Here is a 23,368-nt window from a genome sequence, read left to right as displayed (position 1 = left end):
CCCCATTTCAGATCACGCCGAATGGGATACAGGCACTCTCTGCGCTGTATATTCTTTATTTTCTGAATGGTTGGGACGAGCCCACCCCTCATGAGGTGCATTACCTGTTTGATCTTCGGACCAACCCTTCTCACAACAACTCAGGTTTTTTCCATTTCTATCACAGGCATAGGGGGGTTACATATCTCAATGGCATCTCCCATAAGTCAAACGCCGGGAAGTATCATAAGGAATACTTCCTCACATTGGATATTGAGGCCAACAACTTGGCTTTTACGCGCTCGGGTCCGTTTGAGCGACCATTGCCTACTGAAGGGATGTTTAGGCGGGCCAAGAAATTGGCTAACATGAGTCTTAAAGAGAAGGATGTAAAAAAGTTGGTCACGCTGGACCTTCTTCAGATGGTGAGTCTGGTGCCATGTGAGCAGGATCTGGTGGTGGAAAGTACCACCGGGGAGAACGACACGCCTGGTCAGTCTAACGAGGGCACAGAGCAAATGACTGATCGGCATTCTCCTGGGCCTTCTCCGCTTTCCCGTAGACCTGGCGACTTAGTCATTAGAGAGCCTGATCCTCAGCGTAGATCTACTATTCCCGCTCAACCTGGGAAAGGAAAAGCTATCCAGGTTGAAGGGGAACTTAGCTCATCCTCGGACGACGAGGATGAGTTCCTTGATCAGATCTTCAACGCAGGTAACACATGCCTAGTGAAAATAGGAATATTTTTGATAATTGGTAATTAGAGAGTATCACAATTGTAGTATACACTTGCATATGTTTCATTATGTTTATTTCTCTAACAATCTTGTTTTTTCATCCTTGGCAGATTCAGACATGTTCAGAGATTGCGTTGCTTCAAAGAGGAAAACTGGTGATGGAAGTGGCTCTATGCCTCCACAGAAGATTCAGAAGGTAGTACCGCCAAGTCAAGGGAGGCAACCTGGGGGACCGACTACACTTCCGCCATTGACCCCCTCTTCCCTTCCTCCTTCTGCGAGCCTAACTCCTACTCACCAGGGTAGTTCGAGTGAGCTTTTTCGTGCTGTTAGCGACCTGGGCAAGGGGCTTCTTGAGGATATTGGCCGTGATGCATCGACGCTTCAAAGCCTAGACTCCTACCCTCGACTTAGTGTCGAAGTTGTTTTGAAGAGAGGACTCGCTCAATTGATGAAGGTAAGCATTTTTCCTCGAGATACTTTGTTATTAGTATTTTTACTTGTATTAACTTTTTGTCTTCCATGCAGTCACTTGTCACCATTGGTCATGCTCAGCTTCGAGCCGTAGATTACAAGGAGCTGATCAAGGTGCAGGACGATCAACTGGTGGAGGCCAGGTCCAAGCTGGAGCAAGCAGAGAGAACTATAGCTGAACGGGACGAGTCTCTCAAAAAGCAGGCTCAAAACAATGCTTCCTTGACAACTCAATTGGAGAAGCAATCCCTTGATATTAAAGAGTTAGTTCGAGACAATGAGAGGTTGATTAGCGAGAACGAAGAGCTGAAGCAAGAAAAAGAGCTTGACTTGATTCGCTTTGAGGAGGCCAGTTTTGACTGCTTCTATAAGGTCTGGAAGCTGAACAAGCCTCTTAATCTTGATTGTTTCCCCAAGGAGGCCCAAGCAGAGGATCTTGCCAGATGTGAAGCAAGAGCCGCTGAAGAAGCTGCCAACCCTCCTGCACTCGCCCCAACCTGCTCTACTATATCATTTCGAGCGAGAGGAGCAGCTGATGCAGAGGAGGGAGTCGATCAACCCTCTAGAGGAGCTCGCCTGTGACTCCCTCTCATAGTTCATCACAGTCTACTTTACTTTGTATTTTGTTGCTCGAACTAGTGAGCTATTTTGACATTTAGCACTTTACTCTTTCCTTGCTGACAATTTCAAACTTTTAAGTTTTTATTGTGCATAGCAAAGTTTTTAGATGCCTTTAATTTCACATGAGAATTTAGTTTTTTAACTTAGAAATTTTTACCATTCCATAAGTTCACACCAAATATACTTCCTCATGCTCTTATTGCTCTAACTTTTTATGAGCGTAAATGTCTTGTTACACGAATATCAGTTTTTAACTTAGAATTTGAAAAATTCTAAGTTACTTAAGCTTTGTAAAACAAGTTAGCTTAACGGCTATTTTAGACTCCTAAACTTACAAGTCAGCCCAAAAACAAACATATTTGCTCGTGCTCTTATTGCCTGTGTTGAAATACATACCAGTATACCCTATGTGCCCCCCAAGTGATTGAGGGTGGATAAATCCTTGATCACTTACTACTTGATCGGATTTGTTCGAGTAGTTACTACTCGTGAAACACATGAAATATACGAAAATATATCAGTAGTTGACCACTACATAAATATTATCTAAACGTTGGTCCTCCATATTATGATACCGACCAGTTGAACACTGTCCAGTATATATTTACACTTAGTTTTTAAAAGACCTGTTTTGTTTAAATTATTATGACAGTTGAACACTGCCCAACAAAAATAATCAACACATATGCAAAGTTTTTAGCAAGGTACGACCACAATGCGTGTGGTCTCTTTTATTACTCGTAATAATAAATGACAAAACGTGTCTAACAACGAGTTCCAAACAAAATAACATTGTTCAAAATAATGCGACTGGGTAGCAAATAACCAGTTCACAAACAATAAACTTAAATAACAAGTTAAGCACTTGATACAAAGCTACTACTCTGCAAGTAGTATTTATTGATAATATTTTCTCAAGTGCTCGCCATTCCAGTAGTTTCTGATCAGCTCCCCATTCAATCGAGCAAGCTTGTAAGTGCCGGGCGGTAAGACCTGTTCAATTTGATATGGTCCTTCCCAGTTCGGTCCTAGCACACCAGCTGCTGGGTCTCTAACAAACACCTTCCTTAGGACTAAATCTCCGACCTGGAACTTTCGATCTCGCACTCTGGAATTGAAGTAGCGTGCCACTTTTTGCTGATGAGCTGCTACTCTGAGGCTTGCCTCCTCTCTTCTCTCTTCGAGGAAGTCCAATGATTCTGCCAACAACTGATGGTTCTCCTCTTGGTTGTAAACGGTCCTTCTATGAGAGGGTGGATCTATCTCCACAGGTAACATGGCTTCATACCCATATGCTAAAGAGAATGGGGTATGGCCAGTTGCCGTCCGAGCGGTAGTCCTATACGACCAAAGGACCTCTGGTAACTCATCTGCCCAAGCACCCTTAGCTTGTTCCAGGCGCTTCTTCAAAGTGTCCTTCAATGTTTTGTTCACTGCTTCAACCTGCCCATTGGCCTGAGGATGGGCCACCGAGGAGAAACTTTTGGTGATGCCATGCCGAGTGCAAAAATCGGTAAATATGTCGCTGTCAAACTGGGTGCCATTGTCAGACACTATCTTTTTAGGTAGACCATAGCGACATATTATATTTTTAACAACAAAGTCCAACACTTTCTTCGATGTAATCGTGGCTAATGGTTCGGCCTCAGTCCATTTAGTAAAATAATCTACCGCGACCACAGCGAATTGCACTCCTCCCTTTCCTTTGGGTAACTTCCCGATCAAATCAATGCCCCATACTGCAAAAGGCCACGGACTTTGCATTTGCTTCAAAAGATTTGGTGGTGCTCTGGGTACCTTAGAAAATCTTTGGCATTTGTCACACCTTTTCACATATTGCATAGAGTCTTCGTTCATAGTAGGCCAGAAAAATCCTTGCCTCAAGATCTTTTTAGATAGACTCTGCCCCCCAGCATGATCTCCACAAAACCCCTCATGCACTTCAGCTAATAAGCTCTTTGACTGGTCGGGGGTTATGCACCTGAGGAGAGGTAAGGAGTATCCTCTCCTATATAACACTCCATCCACCATGGTGTACCTAGCAGCTTGCCTCATAACTTTCCTTGCTTCATTACGACCATCTGGGAGTGTCCCATGTTCAAGGTAAGCAATGATGGGAGTCATCCAGGTGTCGACTATCGTAATCGGCATGGCCTCTTCTCTATCAATACTTGGCTCTGCCAAGTACTCTACTGGAACTATATTCAGTGTTTCGGCATCTTTCGCACTTGCAAGCTTTGCCAGAGCATCAGCATTGGAATTCTGCTCCCTTGGTACTAGCTTGATGGTATACTCCTCGAACTGGGCTAGTAAATCTTTAGTTTTGTTTAAGTATGCCACCATGCGTAGGCCCCTCACCTGGTACTCCCCTAATACTTGATAAACCACCAATTGGGAATCACTGTTTATCTCCACCGACCGGGCATGTACATCTCTAGCCAGTCGCAAGCCTGCTAAGAGGGCCTCATACTCTGCTTCGTTATTAGAAGCATTGAATCCGAACCTCAGTGCACAATGAATTCGGTGCTTCTCTGGTGTGACTAGTATAATCCCAGCTCCTGAATGGTGCTCGTTCGACGATCCATCAACGAAAAGTTGCCAAGCAGGAACTTCTTCTTTTAACCCAGTAACACTCTCCTGTTGGTTAGGGACCTCAACGATTCCGGTACACTCAGCGATGAAATCCGCCAAGGCTTGACCCTTAATAGCAGTCCTTGGTTGGTACTTGATTTCAAACTGGCCTAGCTCGACCTCCCATTTAAGTAGCCGACCAGACGACTCCGGTTTTTGCAAAACTTGGCGAAGAGGCTGGTCAGTGAGGACCTTGATGGGGTGTGCTTGGAAATACGGCCTCAACTTTCGTGATGCAAGTACCAAGCAGTAAGCCAACTTCTCAATCATGGGGTATCGGGACTCCGCTCCTATCAAACGCTTGCTAACGTAATACACTGGGTGCTGCACCTTATCCTCCTCACGTACTAAAGCAGCACTAACAGCGTGTTCCGTGACTGCTAGATATACAAGTAGGTCCTCTCCATCAACTGGTTTAGAAAGAAAAGGAGGTTGAGCCAAATGTTCCTTTATCGCCTGGAAAGCTTGTTCACACTCTGCGGTCCACTCGAATTTCTTGCCTCCTTTAAGCAGGTTAAAAAACGGGACGCACTTGTCCGTTGATTTTGAGACGAACCTGCTTAGAGCCGCAATCCGCCCAGTCAAGCTTTGCACATCCTTTATTCTTGTGGGAGACTTCATCTCTATGAGAGCCTTGATCTTTTCAGGGTTTGCTTCTATTCCTTGGGAGTTGACAATAAACCCAAGGAATTTCCCAGAACCCACTCCAAACGAACATTTGAGGGGGTTTAATTTCATGTTATACTTCCTCAAGATTGCAAAGCAATCCTCTAAGTCTCCCACGTGCCCCCCAGCTTCCTTCGACTTCACCAGCATATCATCTACGTATACCTCCATGCTTTTGCCGATTAAGTCACGAAACATGCCATTCACCAAGCGCTGGTAGGTAGCTCCTGCATTCTTTAACCCGAAGGGCATCACTCTATAGCAATAGAGCCCTATATCCGTTCGGAAGCTGGTATGTTCTTCATCAGGAGGATGCATGCTGATTTGGTTGTATCCCGAATATGCGTCCATGAAGGACAAGGTCTCGTGACCAGAGGTTGCATCCACCAACTGGTCTATTCTCGGTAAAGGGAAACAATCCTTCGGGCATGCTTTGTTTAGATCAGTAAAATCTACACAAGTCCTCCACTTTCCATTGGGTTTAGGCACCAAGACTGGGTTTGAAACCCAAGCTGGGTAGTATGCCTCTCTAATAAACCCGTTCTCCTTCAACCGCTCTACTTCCTCCTTAAGAGCCTTTGCTCGATCCTTGTCAAGTAACCTCCTCTTCTGCTGTACCGCTGGATACCTTTCATCTACATTGAGCACGTGGCTGATCACAGTTGGTGAGATACCCACCATATCCTTGTGAGACCAGGCGAAGACATCCTGATTCCTTCGCAAGAACTCTATCAGCTGTGCTCTCACCTCAGCTTTCAATTTCTTCCCAATCTTGACCCCTCTTGTCGGGTCATTCTCATCTATAGGGACCTCCTCTAACTCCTCGGACGGTCCCACATCACTCTCATAATCCCCAAAGCGAGGATCAATATCTCTTTCCTCGCTTTGGGCAACGCCCTATTTGGTGACTTCATCACCTGATGGGGTCTTCTGCTCTTTCAAACTGGGAGTGCTCTCCTGGTCACACTCCTTCAACACCTCTTCATCGTTTACTACGACAAGACTCTGGTCTACGTCCATCTCATCCACTTCCCCTCCTTCAACACACACAATCATGTTGTTTTCCTTGGCACCTTTCTTTGCCTTAGCTATGGAGGCATTATAACACTCTCTAGCTTCCCTTTGGTCTCCTTGGATGCAGCCTACGCCAACGCTGGTCGGGAACTTCATAGAGAGGTGCCAAATTGAAACTACCGCATGCAAGTTGGTGAGTAGTGGTCGACCAATAACCACATTGTAGGCAGACGGGCAGTCAACAATCAAAAATTCAGTCATCACGGTTTCATGCTTGGGAGCTTCCCCCGTGGTGACTGGTAACTTTATTGTTCCAGCTGGTGATAGTCCCTCTCCAGTAAACCCGTAAATGACGTGAGAGCATGGCTTCAAGTCATTGATGGATAGCTTCATTTTTTCAAAAGAGGACTTATAAATAATGTTTACGGAACTTCCCGTATCAACCAGACATCTTTTCACCTTCATGTTAGCTATTTGAACTGTCACTACAAGAGGGTCATTGTGAGGATACCTCACGTGTTTGGCATCCTCCTCAGTGAAGGTGAGGGACTCACTTTCATACCTTGGGTTCTTTGATGGTCTCTCCTCCACCGTCATAACCTCGGATGTGGACGCTGCCTTCAACTCATGACGAAGGGTGCGAGCATATCTTTCCCTCGCCTTGCTGCTATCACCCGCAAGATGTGGTCCTCCACATATTGTATCTAGTGTGAAGTCCACAGGTTCAAGTTGCAAAGGTGGGGACCGTTGTCGCTTGAACCCAGGATTATTGTTGCTTCCCTCTCCCTGGGTCTTCTCTGCCTTATATTTTTTTAGTTTCCCCGAACGGAGGAGAAACTCTATCTCATCCTTAAGGTGGTTACACTCGTTCGTGTCATGACCATAGTCTCCATGGAAACGACAGAACTTGTTCTTATCCCTCTTACTCATTTCCTTCTTGATTGGAGGGGGCCTTCGGTAAGGGACCTCCTGATGGCTGGCTAGATAGATCTCCGCTCGGGTTGCCGAAAGAGTAGTGTAGTTGGTGAATCGAGGTTCATACTTCGTAGGTTTGTCATTCGACCCAGACTTAGCTTTCTTCTCACTGCGGTGGTCAGACCCGTTATTCCCACGTTTCTTACTACCGCCTTGATCATTTCCGCTATCCTTTGGAGTATCCCCCGATCCACTTGGGTTGTTCAACCCGTTCTCTCCTTTCTCAATGGCATCGTCCAACTTCATGTACTTATCTGCACGGTCCAAGAACTGTTGTAAAGTTGAAATTGGATGGCGGTGAATGCTGTCCCACAAAGGACTTCGATAAATAATACCCGAGGAGATCGCAACCATCTTCCCTTCATCTCCAACAGCGGTAGCCCGATTGGCTTCTCTCATAAACCTCTGTATGTAGTTCTTGAGAGATTCATCTTTGCCTTGCCTAATATCCACCAAGTGGTTGGCATAAACTGGAGGGGTTCGGGCAGTGCTGAACTGCCTGCAGAACTCCTTCCTAAAGCTCTCCCAAGAGGTGATGGAGTCGGGTTTGAACTTCCAGTACCACTCTTGGGCAGTGTCTGACAAGGTGGTGGGGAAGACTCTACAGCGGTAATCGTCACTCACCCCAAGCAGCTCCATCTGATCTTCGAACTTTCCAACGTGTCTCACCGGGTCTGCCTTTTCTGTATAAACTGGCAATACCGGCGCCTTGTATTTCCTTGGTGGTTGGGCTGCTCTTATTCTAGCACAAAAAGGGCTACCACTTCTGTGGTCTACTGGATCAATAACTGGTTGTTTGGATAAACCTTGTACTGCCGCCGTCAAAGCATCAAGCTGGGCTTGGATGGCTGGGGCCACTGCTGGGGATGCACTTTCGAGACCGCTTGGTCGGGCACTCCTATCCAGCGTATCCACGTCAAGTATTTCTACTCGACTAGTAGGACGGATTGGCTCCTGCCCTTCGACCGAAGCGGTCCTCCTTCTGTCATCAATGATGTCCCTTAGGTCCTTCTGAGCAGTGTTCTTTCCCAACCGGTCGAACACCGTACTCCGAGTCTTTTCGGAGGGTCTACTAGGTGGAGCGTGCTCCTTGCCATTACGCTGGTTGGGATGTCGTGGTGGCTTCCCCGTTTGAGCTGGTTGATTATCTCCCCCTCGTCGGTTATTATTCTTCTCTTTCGACTGGTTGGTGTGGTAACTGTCACCTTCATCACGCCCATGTCCATCTTTGAAGTGTGAAGTTTCCTTGCCACGAGGGGCTTTGTTGTGCCCCTGCTCAGAAGGTGTTTTCTTACTGCCAGACTTATGACTTCCTGACCTGGAAGTCTCTGATCTATGGCTCCTTGAGGGGGTCTTAGAATTCCCCCTTTGGGTAGAGGCAGTGCGTGATCGTACTCCCTCCTCCTCATGACCAGGCGGGTTACCACCACCTCTTGCTGGTCTATCAGCTTTCTTTTGACCAGCCTCTGTGGTCCTTGCTTCTTGAGTGGGTATCACCCCAGGCACAGCTTGAGCATTGGCTCGGGTCAACTGCGCAGTTGCCTCCAGAGCAAGTGCAGCTTCGCGGTGTCGCCTGTCGGCCTCCTCCTGCTGTCGACGGATCTCCTCGCTCCTAGCGTCCATCTCTTGTCTCTGCTTGGCCATTTCCTCAGCAAAGGCCTCCTGCCTAGCATTGAACTGGGCCAACTCATCCTGGAACGCACTCATGGTCTCCTGGAGCTCCTCAACTTCAGGAGCTACATCCTTAAGCACGACCCTAGGCTCATTCTCACGATCTTGAACGTTAGGATTTTCCGATCTAGCATGCTCCCTGGAGGTGCTTGCCCTCTTGGAGGCCGCGGTGGTGTTCTTAGGCGCCATATCGCTTTAGGGACTGTCTGTTTTCTCTTCAGGCTCTCAATGAAAGCACCAAAATGTTGACTGTGAATTTAGCCAACGACGTGAGAACGTCAACTACGACAACCTTCAAGAGAATTATAAACGACAACAGACAGTTTTTTATGAACGAAAGTAAATAACACGAGGTTTTTATAGTGGTTCAGCCCCGATGATCGGTAATAGCCTAATCCACTTAGAGATTTTATTACTGTATTCGCACTCAAGATCAGATGAACCGTGTCAACTGAGTTTCTTCAGTGTGAGATATTCCAGAACGCAAAAATGGGTTTTTCTCAAGAACAACACACTTTCTCTCTCTAGAATACAGATTCACTCTTGATTTTGCCAAAAGTCCTTTTACGATCCTCCCAAGTCCCTATTTATAGACCTGGGTTCTCAACTGATATCCCCTTTTGATAGGGATATTCTATTATTTACCTAATATTTATATTACAAAATAAACATTCAAAATATAACTGATCCCTAATTTCGAGTGAGGATTGAGTGATTCCCGGATGCTTGGACCAATTCTCACTGAAGTAGTTTCGGGCAGTTTGACGTAGCTTCTCATGCATGTTGACTATTCTTCAAGCTTTACGTAGGTCAAAGGTGGCATACGCATGGCTATCCTTGGACCAAAGGCCAACTATACTCGAGGTATACTTCTCCATTGTGCCCGATCGGACACAATGGTTGTCTTCTTTGGTTTAAGGTGGTTCAAACCATCTTATTTGACTCCTTCAATCAAGGTCCAATATGACCTTACACTTTGCTCCTCGGACCAAGATGGTCCGAGCCATCTTCTTCCTAGCATATCCTCGGACCAACATGGTCCAAGCGCTCCTGCAGGCGTCTTGCGCGATCGGGGGAGGTCATGTGCGATCGGGGGAGGTCTTGTGCGAACGGATATAATGCCCCTTGGACCTAAATGGTCCAAGCTTCCTTTGCTTAACCAAGGTCCGATCGGACCTTGGTTCTCTCTCTTCGGACCTAGGTGGTCTGAGCCACCACCTCTCCTTGGATCAAAATGGTCCAAGGTACTCATAAGTACCACGTCCGATCGGGCACACATCCTTCTCCTTGGGCCAACAAGGTTCGAACCTCTTCGCTCAACCAAACGCTCGATCGGGCATTAGGCTTTTCTCCTCGGACCAAGGTGGTCCGAGCCACCATCTACTTCTCCTTGACCTGAATGGTCCAAGGTACCTCCTATGTGTATGTTCGATCGGTCATAGTCATCCCTTTGGACCAAAATGGTCCAAAGTATCCACACGCATCATGTCCGATCGGACACCACCATTTCTACTCCTCACTTCATTCAAGCCCAAGTTCACTTCTTCCATATCATACCCGATCGGCCACTATGTGGCTTTCCCCTTGAGTAAAACTTGAGCCTTATTCTTTTTGAACTTATTCGAACCAAGCTTAACAAGAGGTCTCCTAAGCTTAGGTCCGATCGGACCTACTGTTTTTATATCTTGAACTAAAATTCATACCTCCCCTTCACTTTCTTGGTCTTGGCACCAATTTAATTATATGGGTCTTTAAACTGAGGTCTGAGCCAAGCAACCCCCAGTCTAAATACTCTCTTCGATTGGGCGTATTTGGCTTGACCCTCTGTCCCATTCCTTAACTAATGTATTAGGCCATTACTAAGCCAGATCACCCTACTAACTCATGCCACGTGTCCATTTCACCGCCACGTCATTCTTTTCAAATTTTTGGGATAACACTCCCTATAAAGAAAATGGTAAATTCTCTCCTCCTTTCCCACTATGCTACACGTCCAAGACTATCTTTCCCTTTTATTTTTAATTTTTTTAAATAATTAATTCTAATAAAAAGGAAACCACAAGTGTGTAGAAAATTCTACACATGTGCACAATGCTACCATGCACTTGCACACACTCAATAACTAGGATGCATCACTACCTATCATGCACCTTAGTGCATTTAACCAAAACTCGCATAATTACATTTTTTTTAAAAATTAATAAATAACATTTAACAAATAAATTCACAAAATTTTACCAAACAATTCTAACAATTAATTTAAACAAACAAACAATTATATAAAATAATTGACAACACTTAACAATTAAATAAAATAAAACACAAAAATTTTAATAACTAAAACACTTTTTGGTGCACTACAGCGACCTAGCAGGTCTGAGTCGTGGCATGTGTCCCACGAAATGCAGGGACTGTGAGCCTCTAGCTTGAGGCGATTTGTGACCCATTAGGGGGCACCGTGGTGCGCATAGGCCGGAATGGCCAAGGCAGCTTTTGATTGACTTTAACTCAAACCTACGGGTTCGGGATGGATCCTACCACCTAGTTTAGTAGAATTTGACATCCCGGAGGCTAGGACTCGGTCCGGAAGTCTTTATTCGCTTGTTATTGATGGGATTATATATTATGGTTGTAACTAGGTTACCGCTAGGGGCTCAAAACTGGGATCGTGCTCTAGTGACGTTCTTATTATACATTGCACTCAAACTTGAGGTAAGAGAACTACACCCAATACGTGATATAAGTGATTAAGTATTGGCCCGGTTGTTAAATATAATAATGAATAGGGCTCGAGCCATTGAGAATGAACATGATTAAGTTTATGGTTGTGATCATGATTATGCATGCTTGAATGCTCTGTATCCAAATAGTAGTTAGATGATATATGCTTTTTTGCATTATCTGCGTAATTAGGGCTGGGCCCCGTTAAGAAACATAGCTAATATTGTGTTTGTATTTAATTGGCTAAGATATATGATTGATATGTATGCATAATTGTATTATGTGAAGTATGCTTGTTTGTATTTGGTTATCTGTCTATCTGACTGTCGGAATATCTGGTTAAGGTATTTACTTATTAGTCACGGGCAGCAATAACGCTCTGTGCACTGGTCGAGAGGCTTAGGCCTAATTAGGGACGTACTATTATGTTGACTGACCCTATGGTCGCTTGGAAAAGAACAAAGTGCTTGGCTAGCTTTATGGCTAGTTACTTAGAGCTAGGGCAAAAGGCCCCGGGTGACTCTATGGTCACATAGCTAGGGCATAGGGCCACGGATTGACTCTATGGTCATCTATTCAGGGTAGAAGGGTCCAGAATGATCCTATTATCATTTAACTATAATTGTATGCATGGATGAGTACGTTATTATTGTTGTGTATGCTAGTAATGCATCTAGAATATGTATTTACTGTTTATGCACATGTTTAAGGTTTCTTGCTGAGCCTCGGCTCACCGGTGCTATGTGGTGTGGGTAAGGGGAAATGGAAGTTGGACCAACAATGAGTTGGAGAACTTCAGTGGTGGAGTGTACATATGCGGCTGCACGATCACCACAGTCATGGTTATTTAGGAGGAACTAGGGTTGTATCCCTTATTTTGCCGCCTAGATCGGCTTGTCTTGTAACTTTTGAACTATATTACCTTTTTAACGTTATTTTGGGATCCCATGTTTGAACATAAATATTTTAAATGAAAAGTCAACATTTCCTTTGACCAAAGTATGTAACTCTAACCCTTGTCATTAACCTTAATTACACGTTTATAACCAAGGGACTTGATTATCATGTCTGGCACTATTTAAAGTATACAGTGTAACGGTCCTGGATTAGGAGGATGTTACATCTTGGTATCAGAGGCAGGTTTAAGGGTTCTTGAAGACTTGCCAGGCATGTACACTCACCACTAAAGCCAAGATCGATTCAGGGTTCAGTTACCACTTATGTGATTAAGTGTTTGATTGTTTAAATGAATATATACGCCTTATCTGCATGCCTTATTAGGGAGCATGAGATATTCTGATAGAGCCTGGCCCTTGACTATTGTATGAATGATAAAGATATGCTTATTAGCATTGTTATTGCTTGTGAATGCAAAGGAACCGCTTAATAGCGTAGTTATATGGACATGTAGGTCAGAATTAGTGTTGTTAATTGCATATAGGCCAGAACATGCTTATTTGCATCGTTAATTGCTTATGTATGCCAAGAACACTTATTAGCATCGCTATTTCCTGATGAATATTAGTTTGTGCTTATTAGCACCGTGGTTGAATATATTACGTGTTGGCATGCTTATTAGTGTTGCATCTGTTTGTTTGTCGGTCTTGGACCGCCATGCGGTAAGAGGTATAGTTATTACTTACCTAACGGGCGAATTGATCACTGCATAGTGGGTTAGTTATTTGTATTCTTCCTCGATGTAGCGCTTCATATTTTTTTACTTTGTTAGATAGTATTATCTTACGGTGCAGTATTTTAGTTTTCATGGATATTTGTTCAAAGCCGTGAATTAGTTAGAAACTTGTAGAGCTAGTTATGGATTTTATAAGTTTAACCTATAGTTTAGAAATAATAATTTTATCATAGGGTTTGATTAATGAAGATAGTCCCACGGATATTTTTTTTTTTATATAACCTACGGTTTAGATAGAATAATTAAGAATGCACTACTGCAAAATTGGGCTTTCCCCACACCCAACCACGACAATCAACTTTGTTGGCTGTCGTAATTTCTTAGCGGAACTCTACGCCGACAGTTAAAAACTATAGGCATAGAAACCAACGCCGACAGTTAATTCGAGACCAATGCTGGTAGTTAAAAATTTTCGCTATTGACTCCAATGCCGACAGTTAATTCAAGACCAATGCCGACAGTTAAAATTTGTCGCTATTGACCTCAACCCCAATAGTTAATAAAAGCCCAAAGTCGACAGTTATAAAATGTCGCCAAAATTCAAATAAATTTTATTAAAATATAATTAATGACTAATAAAAGTTTAAAAATAAACTAAATTATATAAATATGTATTTATTAAAAACTTTTAAAACTAGATTTTTTTTGTTTCAAAATTTTTCATGTTATTAAATTTTGTATTTATAATAATTTTTATATCAAACTTTAAATTAATTATGATATTAAGAGTGACAATACTTTAATTTAATTTAACTATATTATTGTTTAACATATTTATAATATTAGTATTAGTTAAAAATAAGTTGTTTTATTGATTGGAAAAATATTGTAAAATAATTTTAATATATAAATTTATTAGTTATAATTCTTTTAATATATGTTTACATATTTTTTTATAAATCGACATATTGGAGCAATATCGACAGCTATAAGTTGTCGCTATTAGAGCCAATAGTGACAGCATATAGGTGTCGGCATTGCTCCATTTAAAAAAAATAGTTTTTAAATTTTTTCCCCCACACGCACAAGCCTTTTATTTCTTTCCCTCTTTCTATCGTGCGACTACTCACTCCCTCTCTATCTCCTGCGACTACTCCATCTTCCATTCACCATGACTGTCATCGAAGTGAAGAGCCCCTCCAGCCATCGTGTGCGATGCAGGCGATCCTCCAGCCACTGTGTGATGCCGGCGACTCCTCCATCTTTCAGCCGATCGAAGTCCAAGTTACTGTAATCGATTGAATATCTCCATCTTGGCCCAAGGTTATATCATCCCGCTTATTTTTTTATATTGGTATGGAAAGCTATATTTTATACGTTTTTAATTTTATTTTTGATATATTATTTGATTTATTTGTATAGATTTAAAGATTTCAAAGTGTAAAACCCTATAATCTCAAATTTTAGGGTCTTAATTTGTTCTTATAAATTCAAGGTTAGTATACATTTTTCATGCAAAATAACATTTATTTATATGCATATTACCTTTGATTTTTTCATTTATGGATGTATTTTGGTAAATAACTATGCATTTCAATTTAGATTTTGAGTTGCACACAAAGTGTTTCATAAAATGCACTTAGTGTATTGCCTTGATACTTTGTATTTTCTTTGTCTTGTTCTAGTCTAAAAATTTTAATTTATTGATTTTGTTTTGATATAAAGTATTAGAGAGATAAAATTAGTTCATTGAAACTATTGATTATGGAAAGATTTAAAAAAAAATTATTTAGTTTTTAATGTATTTGTTGAATATTGAATAAGCATTAACTTATGAGATAGTGATTGAGACTATGGAAATTTTTAATGTATTTGTTCAATATTGACTTGCTTGTATGTATGATCTTGTTATAATGGTGATTGTTGACACTGCTTAGCTTACTTCTTGTGTGTTTCATATATTGGATATTGTTTAACAATTGCCCCTTGATGACTTCACTAGTAGTAATGTGTTGAATAGATTAGTAACTTTGGTTTGGGTTCTTCTATTGAAACATGTATTATTGCTTTTTGGTTACTTTGACAAAGGTATGAATTGGTGAGCAAACATGTTAAATAAACTAGAGTACCCTATTAATATTTATTAGTTTGTTGAGAAATGCATTTATGCTTAGAATAATCATACAAACATGATTAATTGATTCATTATATTTTTTGAAGTTTCTTAATGCAAATGTTTATATTACTTGTTTGAAATCAGATTTCTCATTCATTTTCTACTTCTTTCGTAGTCTCATCTTTGCTACTTCTTTTGGATTATTTGACTTTTTTTTGAAAATTTTCTACATAAAGAAGCCCTTCGGGGATTTTTTTTTACCAATATATTTTATGGAAGAGATTTTTACCTTTGAGCTCATTACTTCAAATGAAAATAATTTTTTGAAAAATTAGTCTATGCAGAATTTTAATTGGTGATGATTCTGACTATATATAGCTTTGTTGAGAGTGACATGGTATTAAGGTCCTTTACTTACATTGTTTTCAAATAACATTGTTTTGGCTACAAAATTAACATTATTTATGTGTAGTAGTATGACTTTTTTAGTATTGTTGCTAATGGTTTCATATCATATTAATATTGTTCATTAATTTTTTCTCTACATATACCTTTTAGCTAGATGATTTAGGCATAAAAATTGCTAATTTTTGACCACCTTGGTATATATGTTCATGTAGCCACCTCATATACTCATGTGGGTCTCAAAATCATACATAATATTTTTTGAAAAAAAAAGTCTCTGATCGGACTTGCTCTGCCATTTTAGGCTAGTTTTAGATGTTGCAATATATTACACTTGCTATATTTGTGTGGCCATTTGTATGACTTTAGAATAACATTTTTAAACCATAATATATATATATATATATTTTAACTTGGATAGGACATAATTATAATCACCTTGATCTTGCTTAAGTGAGTAATTTGACTTTCCACATTAAATGTCTATTTTTGGAACTCATTTTTGTATGTTGCTGAATGAGAATAGAGTTATTTTATTATCTTGTCATCTCTCTGTTGTATTCTCTCTCCAATCACTTGAGCTAACTAAGGCACTATTTATTAATATAATTTGTCATTTTCTATTTAAACTATGCCATGCTTTTTGTGATGCTTGTTTATTGTCCTACTAAATGTGTCAAGAATAAAATGCTTCAAGTAAGGTATCATATATTTGGATCTTGTGTTGTATCATTATAACTCAAGTCAATTGCTTAAGTAAAGTATTTAGTTTGTTTAGGAGGTGTGGTGAGAACGTTGCATAAATATTCATCCATAGTGAAGTAGGTTCTGAGATTATAATTGTGTGTTGTCGTGATAACGGAAGGTTGACAACTTGCATGTATTAGTGAAGTAGGTTCTGAGAATTTTGTGTGATGCCATGATATATGGATGAAAACTTATGTGTTGTTTGATTTGTTTGTGTTGATTGTGATAGATGGCTAGGCTAGTAAATTAGGGGATATTCTGTCCGATTTTTTGTTTGATTTACTTTTATACTTCAATGTTTTCTCTTCAAAATTTTAACGACAATACTCCTATAAATGATATCGCAATGAATATGTTGTCACACTTGGACTGAGAAATAGACAACAAGACAGTTGTGTAACAATTGTGAGTAAACTTATTTATTTACACTATAATAAAAATTTAGTTATAATTTTTCATGTTTGGTGTATTATAATGCGATTTTTCATGTTTCATGGGATGATTTTAGAAAGAAATTCATGTCAGTCAAATATTACTTTGGAAAGACTAGTGGTGATGAGGGTGAGTACAAGGACAAGAAGAAGAAAGATATGTTGTTTGACAATGAATTTATTGTTTTATTTTATTTATAATTTTTATTAGAGTAAAGGATTCTTTTTTGAGTGGTTAATTATTTACTTTGTAAATCTAGTTATATATTTTTTAAGGTCAAGACGATTATGTTTATAGACAAGGCTATATGATTTTTGAGTCAAGTGGTTGTGTTATATTTGTTCCAAAATTTGTTTTATTAGATTTGTAAATACTTTGTATAAGTTTTGTTATTTTAATCTATAATTTTTTAGATTTGTATATGAATGTTTCATTTAAATCATAATTTTTATTTTAAAATAAAAATAAATATTTTTTTTTTGCAAGAAACGACGACACCTAATAACTGTAGGCGTTGCCCCACAATAGCTACAATTTTTAACTGTCGGCGTTGTCAGCAACAGCGACAATGACTGTCGGGAAAGCCCAATTCTGCAGTAATGATGTGACCTTTGTCACATGTATGTTTATTAAAGATTTAAGGTTTTAGAAGAATAAAAATAATCATGGATAAGTCTAGGAAGTCTAGAACCTTCCCTCGGATGCTAGGATCTCATATTACTCAGTCAAAGTCGTTTAAACAACTTTAAGTGTGCTTAAAATGTGCAAAAATATGCTTTAGTATATCAGTGTAATCCGATATATCGCAACTATAGGGGCCGATATATCGCCTATGCTTTTACAGAAAAACACGTCGACCTTGCATAAATGAAACCACAGACCCTCACGATTATGGTGCGAGCGATATATCGCCTATAGGGGGCTATATATCAGCTCCAGGAGCCATTTTTGAAATTTCATGGATTCCAAAGTTGGAAACAACCCTAAAAAACTTGGCCTTGTTCCTGAACGTTTTTTTACCGAGTTCTGGGCATCTGTTGAGCGAAAAATGTTATTTTTAATCATTTATTTATTCATTAAAATGGGAGTTAGTTTCACTCCTTGAACTCAATAAATAGGACCTTGCACTCAGCCATTTTCATCATCTTTCAAACACTTTTCAAAGCCTTCAAATTGTTATTTTCATTCTATAAACATTCATATCTAAATCTTTTCTAAACACTTGGGAAGTAAGCTTTTGTGTGATTTCAGTGTTTGAGGTATAGATCAAAGCTCTATGCTATCTAAGGTACATTTAATCTTCAAGTTTAGTCCATTTCCATTTTTCTTATTCTTTCCTTTTATTTCTAAACCTAACTAGTTTTAATGACTTTTGGTTAGGTGTTCGATTTTTTGAAACTTAAGGTTTTTTTTGTAAGTCTTTACTCTGATACTTAGATCTTCTCTTCATCTTATTTTCTCTTGAAGACTTATGGTTTCCTTATGTTTTGTTTTAGGAGTTTCCGATCCTGCACTTGTCTTCAATATCCCAGATTTGGTAATGAAAATTAGATAGTTTATTTTATGACCAAGTTTATGTTTTGTTTGACCTAACATTTCAGGTACAATAAAAGGGAGGTGTCTAATGATGTATGACAGACTTATGTCTGGGGCTTAATTTCCACCCCTGTATAAGCACTTATCTTTTTATTATATGTGACTTGTTATTATGACCTATGACCTATAGTTATGATTATGATTTATGACTATGAACTATGATTTAAATTATGATATATGATTATGACTTAGGCTATGATATGATCTAGGGTTTTATGATGTTGGATGATTAGTATAAATAAGTTTTGTTATGAATCTTGTGAAATTTATGATGTGTTTGATTATATGATTATATGACTAACTCTTGTTTGTATTTTTCTTACTGGCTTAGAAGTTCATCGCTTATGATGTTGTTGTTTCAAGCAATTAAAGATAGAAAGGTTGGTGGCGAGTAGGACCTAGGAGGTTCGTGGTGTACTCATGGGGACCATATACTCGAGGAAGATCAAGCAGGCCTATTTATTTTTATTAAAGAATGTTTTCTTTTAAAGTATTATTTAATATTGCTCATTTTAGTATGTTGAAGAAAACTATTATATTTGTTTTGTAAACCATGGATCCATTTATTTATCTTATGTTTTCTTTCAATAAAAGAGCAACATTTATGTTTATGATCCAACGTTGTATTCTCTATAATTTATGAGAAATTAGGGCGTTACAAGTGGCATTAGAGCCACGACTATATTGGTCCTGAACGTTCCCATGAAATACACACGACAACTACAAAGGACCAACTCTCTACCAAGTAAGTATACACATTGTTTTCAAAATATGTTTGTAATGTTTTTTTTTTTGTGTGTTATTTTTAGAATTTAGCTCAATGGACTAAAGTGTGGTTTGAAAAGTTAAAGCAATAAGAAGAATACTAGACCCTGAGTATGAGAATGAGTTTGAGAGGGTGTTTCTTAGAATCAGCCGAATTCACAAGGAAATAGAAAATATTATCGATAGTCATAAAACCCTTTTAAAATCACATGAGAAGTTCAATGTTCTCATGCATTCAGTCAAATTACCGTTAGCAGAACCAAGTTTAAGGATAGCATGGAATGAAGTTTTATTTGATAATGATGTACCTATTTAAGATAAATATGACATATTTATGGATAGGTTTGCACGAAATTTTAAAATATTCGAGGATATAATATTACCAAATGGAGAAATAGGAGAAAGGGTTCATCAGTTATCAGAGAACCTTAGGGAAAGGTTTCTTAATCAAGTTCCTTTTACTTTAACTTTTATCTAGACTCTAGAGGATTATGAGGACTTCACTCAAGAAATGCTAGAAGAAGGATCCAATGTGGAAGATTAGATGATATAGGAACACATCGTTAAGTTTTATTTTATGTTTTGTCTTAGAAATTTTTCATTCGTTTGTAATAAATTCTTATTTTAATAAAACATATTATTTCTTTTCTTTTATTTATATTATTAGTAAATGTTAAGAATTTTGGATTCAATTGAAAGTGTAAGGTTTAAATTCCTCTCTTATGAGTTAGCCCATTTATGAAGGCCCATTTGCTTTGAATTATTAGATTGGATCCAATTAAAATGAATAACAATTATTAAGGCAAGGGTTGAAGTTCCTGTCTTTTGGGTCCAAGTGGAAGTTAGGGGGCCTTAGTAGCAGGTACGATATACTAAACCCAATCCTCCTGCATGGAAGATTCAATTGTTAAGGCCCATTTACCTGAGTTCGACTTAATTGTAATAGGGTAGCTTTAATAGATAGATGGACCTAATAGACAGTAGTACAACAGGCTAAGTTATAGCCTCTAATTGTTTTGTTTGTTTTAAATTTTACAAATTCTTCTCTTTTGGGGATACAAAAAAGACACATGGAGCAGGAACCAAGAAAATTTGAAAGACTAAATGGCCAGGTAAGAGGCCAAGGCAGAAGCCGAGGAAGGGGAAGGGGGTGAGGAAGAGGAGAAGCCGCCACCCCCATATATGAAGAATTTCCAGCAGCCTAGGGAGTGCTAGAAGAACCCAATGTAGTGGAAGAACTGGTAGCTGCTACTAATCGAGAAAAATTGGAAAGAGAAAATGGTCATCTTAGGGCAGAGCTATGGAGAAGGGAAGAAGAGTTAAAAATAAACCCAGGACAACAACAATAAGTTGCCCAACAATTCATTCCTCTAGCAGAATTACTACAGTTGGCATAACCTCGCTATGCGGCAGTGTATGAACGCTTTAGAAACGGCAACCGCCAAAAATTGACGGTGGATCTGACCCAATTAAAGCAGAAGAATAGCTTCGATCGGTGGAGTCCATTTAGAACATACACGACTTGGAAATGAAGATCGATTGTCTTGCACTTCAAGCTTGCAAAGGAAAGACGCCCACATCTAGTGGGATATAGTGAAGCAGACTAAAGATGTGAACGTTATGACATGGGATGAGTTTATCCAAGTTTTCAACAAGAAGTATTACAGTCCAGGTATTCTAGCCACTAGCAGCGTTCATGGACCTTATGAACTAAGTATTTAAGGATTACTTGGATAAGTTCATTGTGGTGTTTATAGACGACATATTGATCTACTCAAAGATGAAAGCCAAGCATGAAGAACACCTTTGACTTACGTTGGAATGACTCAAAAGTCATAAATTGTACGCTAAATTTAAGAAATGTGAAATCTAGGTAGAGAAGGTGGAATTTCTAGGACACATTGTGTCTAAAATTGGTGTTGAAGTAGACCTAGCCAAGATCGAAGCAGTAAAGGACTGACCCAATCCCAAGAGTGCCACGGAGGTGAGAAGTTATCTGGGGTTGGCAGGATACTATAGACGATTTGTTGAAGGGTTCTCCAAAATAGCTACACCCTTAACAAATTTGACACGGAAGCAACAAAAATTTGTATGGACGAAGAAGTACGAAAAAAGCTACCAAAAATTAAAGGACAAGCTCATATCAACCCCAGTTCTATGCGTCCCAAACAATAAGGGCAAGTTTGTAGTATATTGCGATGCGTCGAAGCAAGGACTTGGATGTGTTATGACGCAAGACGAAAAACTGGTCTCATATGCCTCAAGACAGCTAAAGGAGTACGAACAGCGGTACACGACCCATGACCTAGAGTTAGCAGCGACGGTTTTTGCTCTAAAGATTTTAAGGCACTATCTATATGCAGAAAAGTACGAAATCTATACAGACCACAAAAGTCTAAAGTACTTCTTTACGCAAAAGGAGCTCAATATGAGGCAACGGAGGTGGCTGGAGTTAGTAAAGGACTATGATTGTGAGATCTTATATCATCCGGGAAAGCCCACAAAAATCCCCAAAATATGCATCAGAGAAAACAAGGTAGTGCTACAGCGCTACCCACCTAGCACCCCAGCGCTACAACCAGGGGAAATTTGCCCTGGCTAGCGCTATAGCACCACCCTTTAGGCACTGTAGTGCTAGGTCCAGGCAGAATTGCCCTAGTTCTTCCCTCCTTCCTCTCCTCATTTCCCAACCTGAAAACAAGCTTCCAAACTCCATTGAACCCCCCCAATTGAACCCAAAAACCATCTACACATGACCTAGGCATCATAACCCAAGTAACCTTTGCCAAAAGCCCCATTGAATTCTAAACTATCCAACTCAAGAACAAAACTGAAAAATCAAATGGAAACAGGGCAAGAACAAGGGATTCTATGGTTAAAAACTTTTCCCAAGCTTAGAATTACACCCTCTTCAATGGTGGAACACAACCCTAGCTTATCAAGACTTGACTCCCTAGCTTGGTTCCTCAAAAGGAGCTTCAAAATTCAAAGGAAAATGAAAGATAAATGGTGGTCAGTTGAGGAGAAGAAGATGCTCTATTTTGGTTAACTTCCACAGCCTTCTAATGGCTAAATATAACCTTAGGGTGAAAAGACCTAAATGCCCTCATGCCTAATTAAAACCCTTAACAGCCACCAAGGGCAAAATCGTCCTTTCGCGCCCATCTCGTTAATCATAATTAACGCCCTCCAATTCCCATTATTTTTCAATATTCTCAAATGCTAATAAATCACATCCCATTACCCTTTAATTTCCGGTAATGTTCTAATCCTCAAATTATCCAGAGACTCACCTCGAGCTCGGAAGTTAACCTTGTTATGACTAAACCAATAACTTGCATTTACAGATCGTCTCATACCAAATTGCTCAAACAAATCCACATTATAATGTGTTGTTATTCAAAATTCACCAACATGCATGAAAATACACAATTACGCCCTCAACAGGCAAAATTACAAAAGTGCCATTATAATGAAATGTGGACCCATATGCATGATTTTATCATCATATAATAATATAACTCACATAAACATGCATATAATAAATTAATGGCAAAATAAATCAATTATGACCCTCCCGTCCTCCTAATCAGCACTACACCAAATACCCATTTCCATAACACATGAATATAATACTAATAAAAAAGTGTTATACTAGAGCACTATAATGGGCCACTTTGTGAAAAAAAGGGCGGTAATAATACACCATCCCGCGCCACTTAGATTTATTTTCATTTGTGACCTAAAAATTTGTGAGACCCGAGAGAGACCCAATTCTCATACCCTTTTTTCCCCTTCTCCTTCTCGTCTTTCTCTTCCCTTCGCCCTAGCCGCACTCCCGTAACCACCATCATCCTCAGCTCCGACCACCTAACCACCATCCTCACAGCCGTTTTTCTCCGAGCCAAGCTCCAAATCTCAGGCACCTGTGAACCCAACCCCCGAACCAAGTGACCCCAGGTGCGAGCCCACCTCTGCGTGCCTTCGACCCAATGTGACTTCCATTCGCGGGCCACCACCAAGCTTACGCCGTTGAGGAGAAGATGAAAGGTTCTTTTCATTTTCCTTACGACATTTTGTTTGTGATTCATCGCTATCCCTCGTTTCCTTGAACTGTGTTATATGATCATAGTGAAGTAATTTAAAATTTCTTAATAATAATAATAATTTAGGGATCTGTCCAAA

General features: G+C 39.8%; 1 protein-coding gene across 1 annotated transcript; it reads left to right on the top strand.

Moving 5' to 3' along the window:
• Nucleotides 1-246: 246 nt before the first annotated feature.
• Nucleotides 247-1,657, top strand: LOC133784084 (protein rad9-like). Its single transcript, XM_062223598.1, has 2 exons — nucleotides 247-693; nucleotides 827-1,657. The coding sequence occupies exons 1-2, from the start codon at nucleotides 318-320 to the stop codon at nucleotides 1,282-1,284; spliced, it is 834 nt and encodes a 277-aa protein (XP_062079582.1). The 5' UTR covers nucleotides 247-317; the 3' UTR covers nucleotides 1,285-1,657.
• Nucleotides 1,658-23,368: the final 21,711 nt, after the last annotated feature.

This window comes from Humulus lupulus, chromosome 6 (genome assembly GCF_963169125.1).
Source record: "Humulus lupulus chromosome 6, drHumLupu1.1, whole genome shotgun sequence".
Taxonomy (NCBI): Eukaryota; Viridiplantae; Streptophyta; class Magnoliopsida; order Rosales; family Cannabaceae; genus Humulus; species Humulus lupulus.
Note: the sequence above shows the minus strand (reverse complement) of the source record. Positions and strands in the feature narration are given on the sequence as shown.

Bases quoted from the DNA above. Each gene is read 5' to 3' on its own strand.
- LOC133784084 (XM_062223598.1), top strand. From the start codon at position 318: ATGTTTAGGCGGGCCAAGAAATTGGCTAACATGAGTCTTAAAGAGAAG. The intron at 694-826 runs GTAACACATGCC...CATCCTTGGCAG, and splicing joins TGATCAGATCTTCAACGCAG to ATTCAGACATGTTCAGAGAT.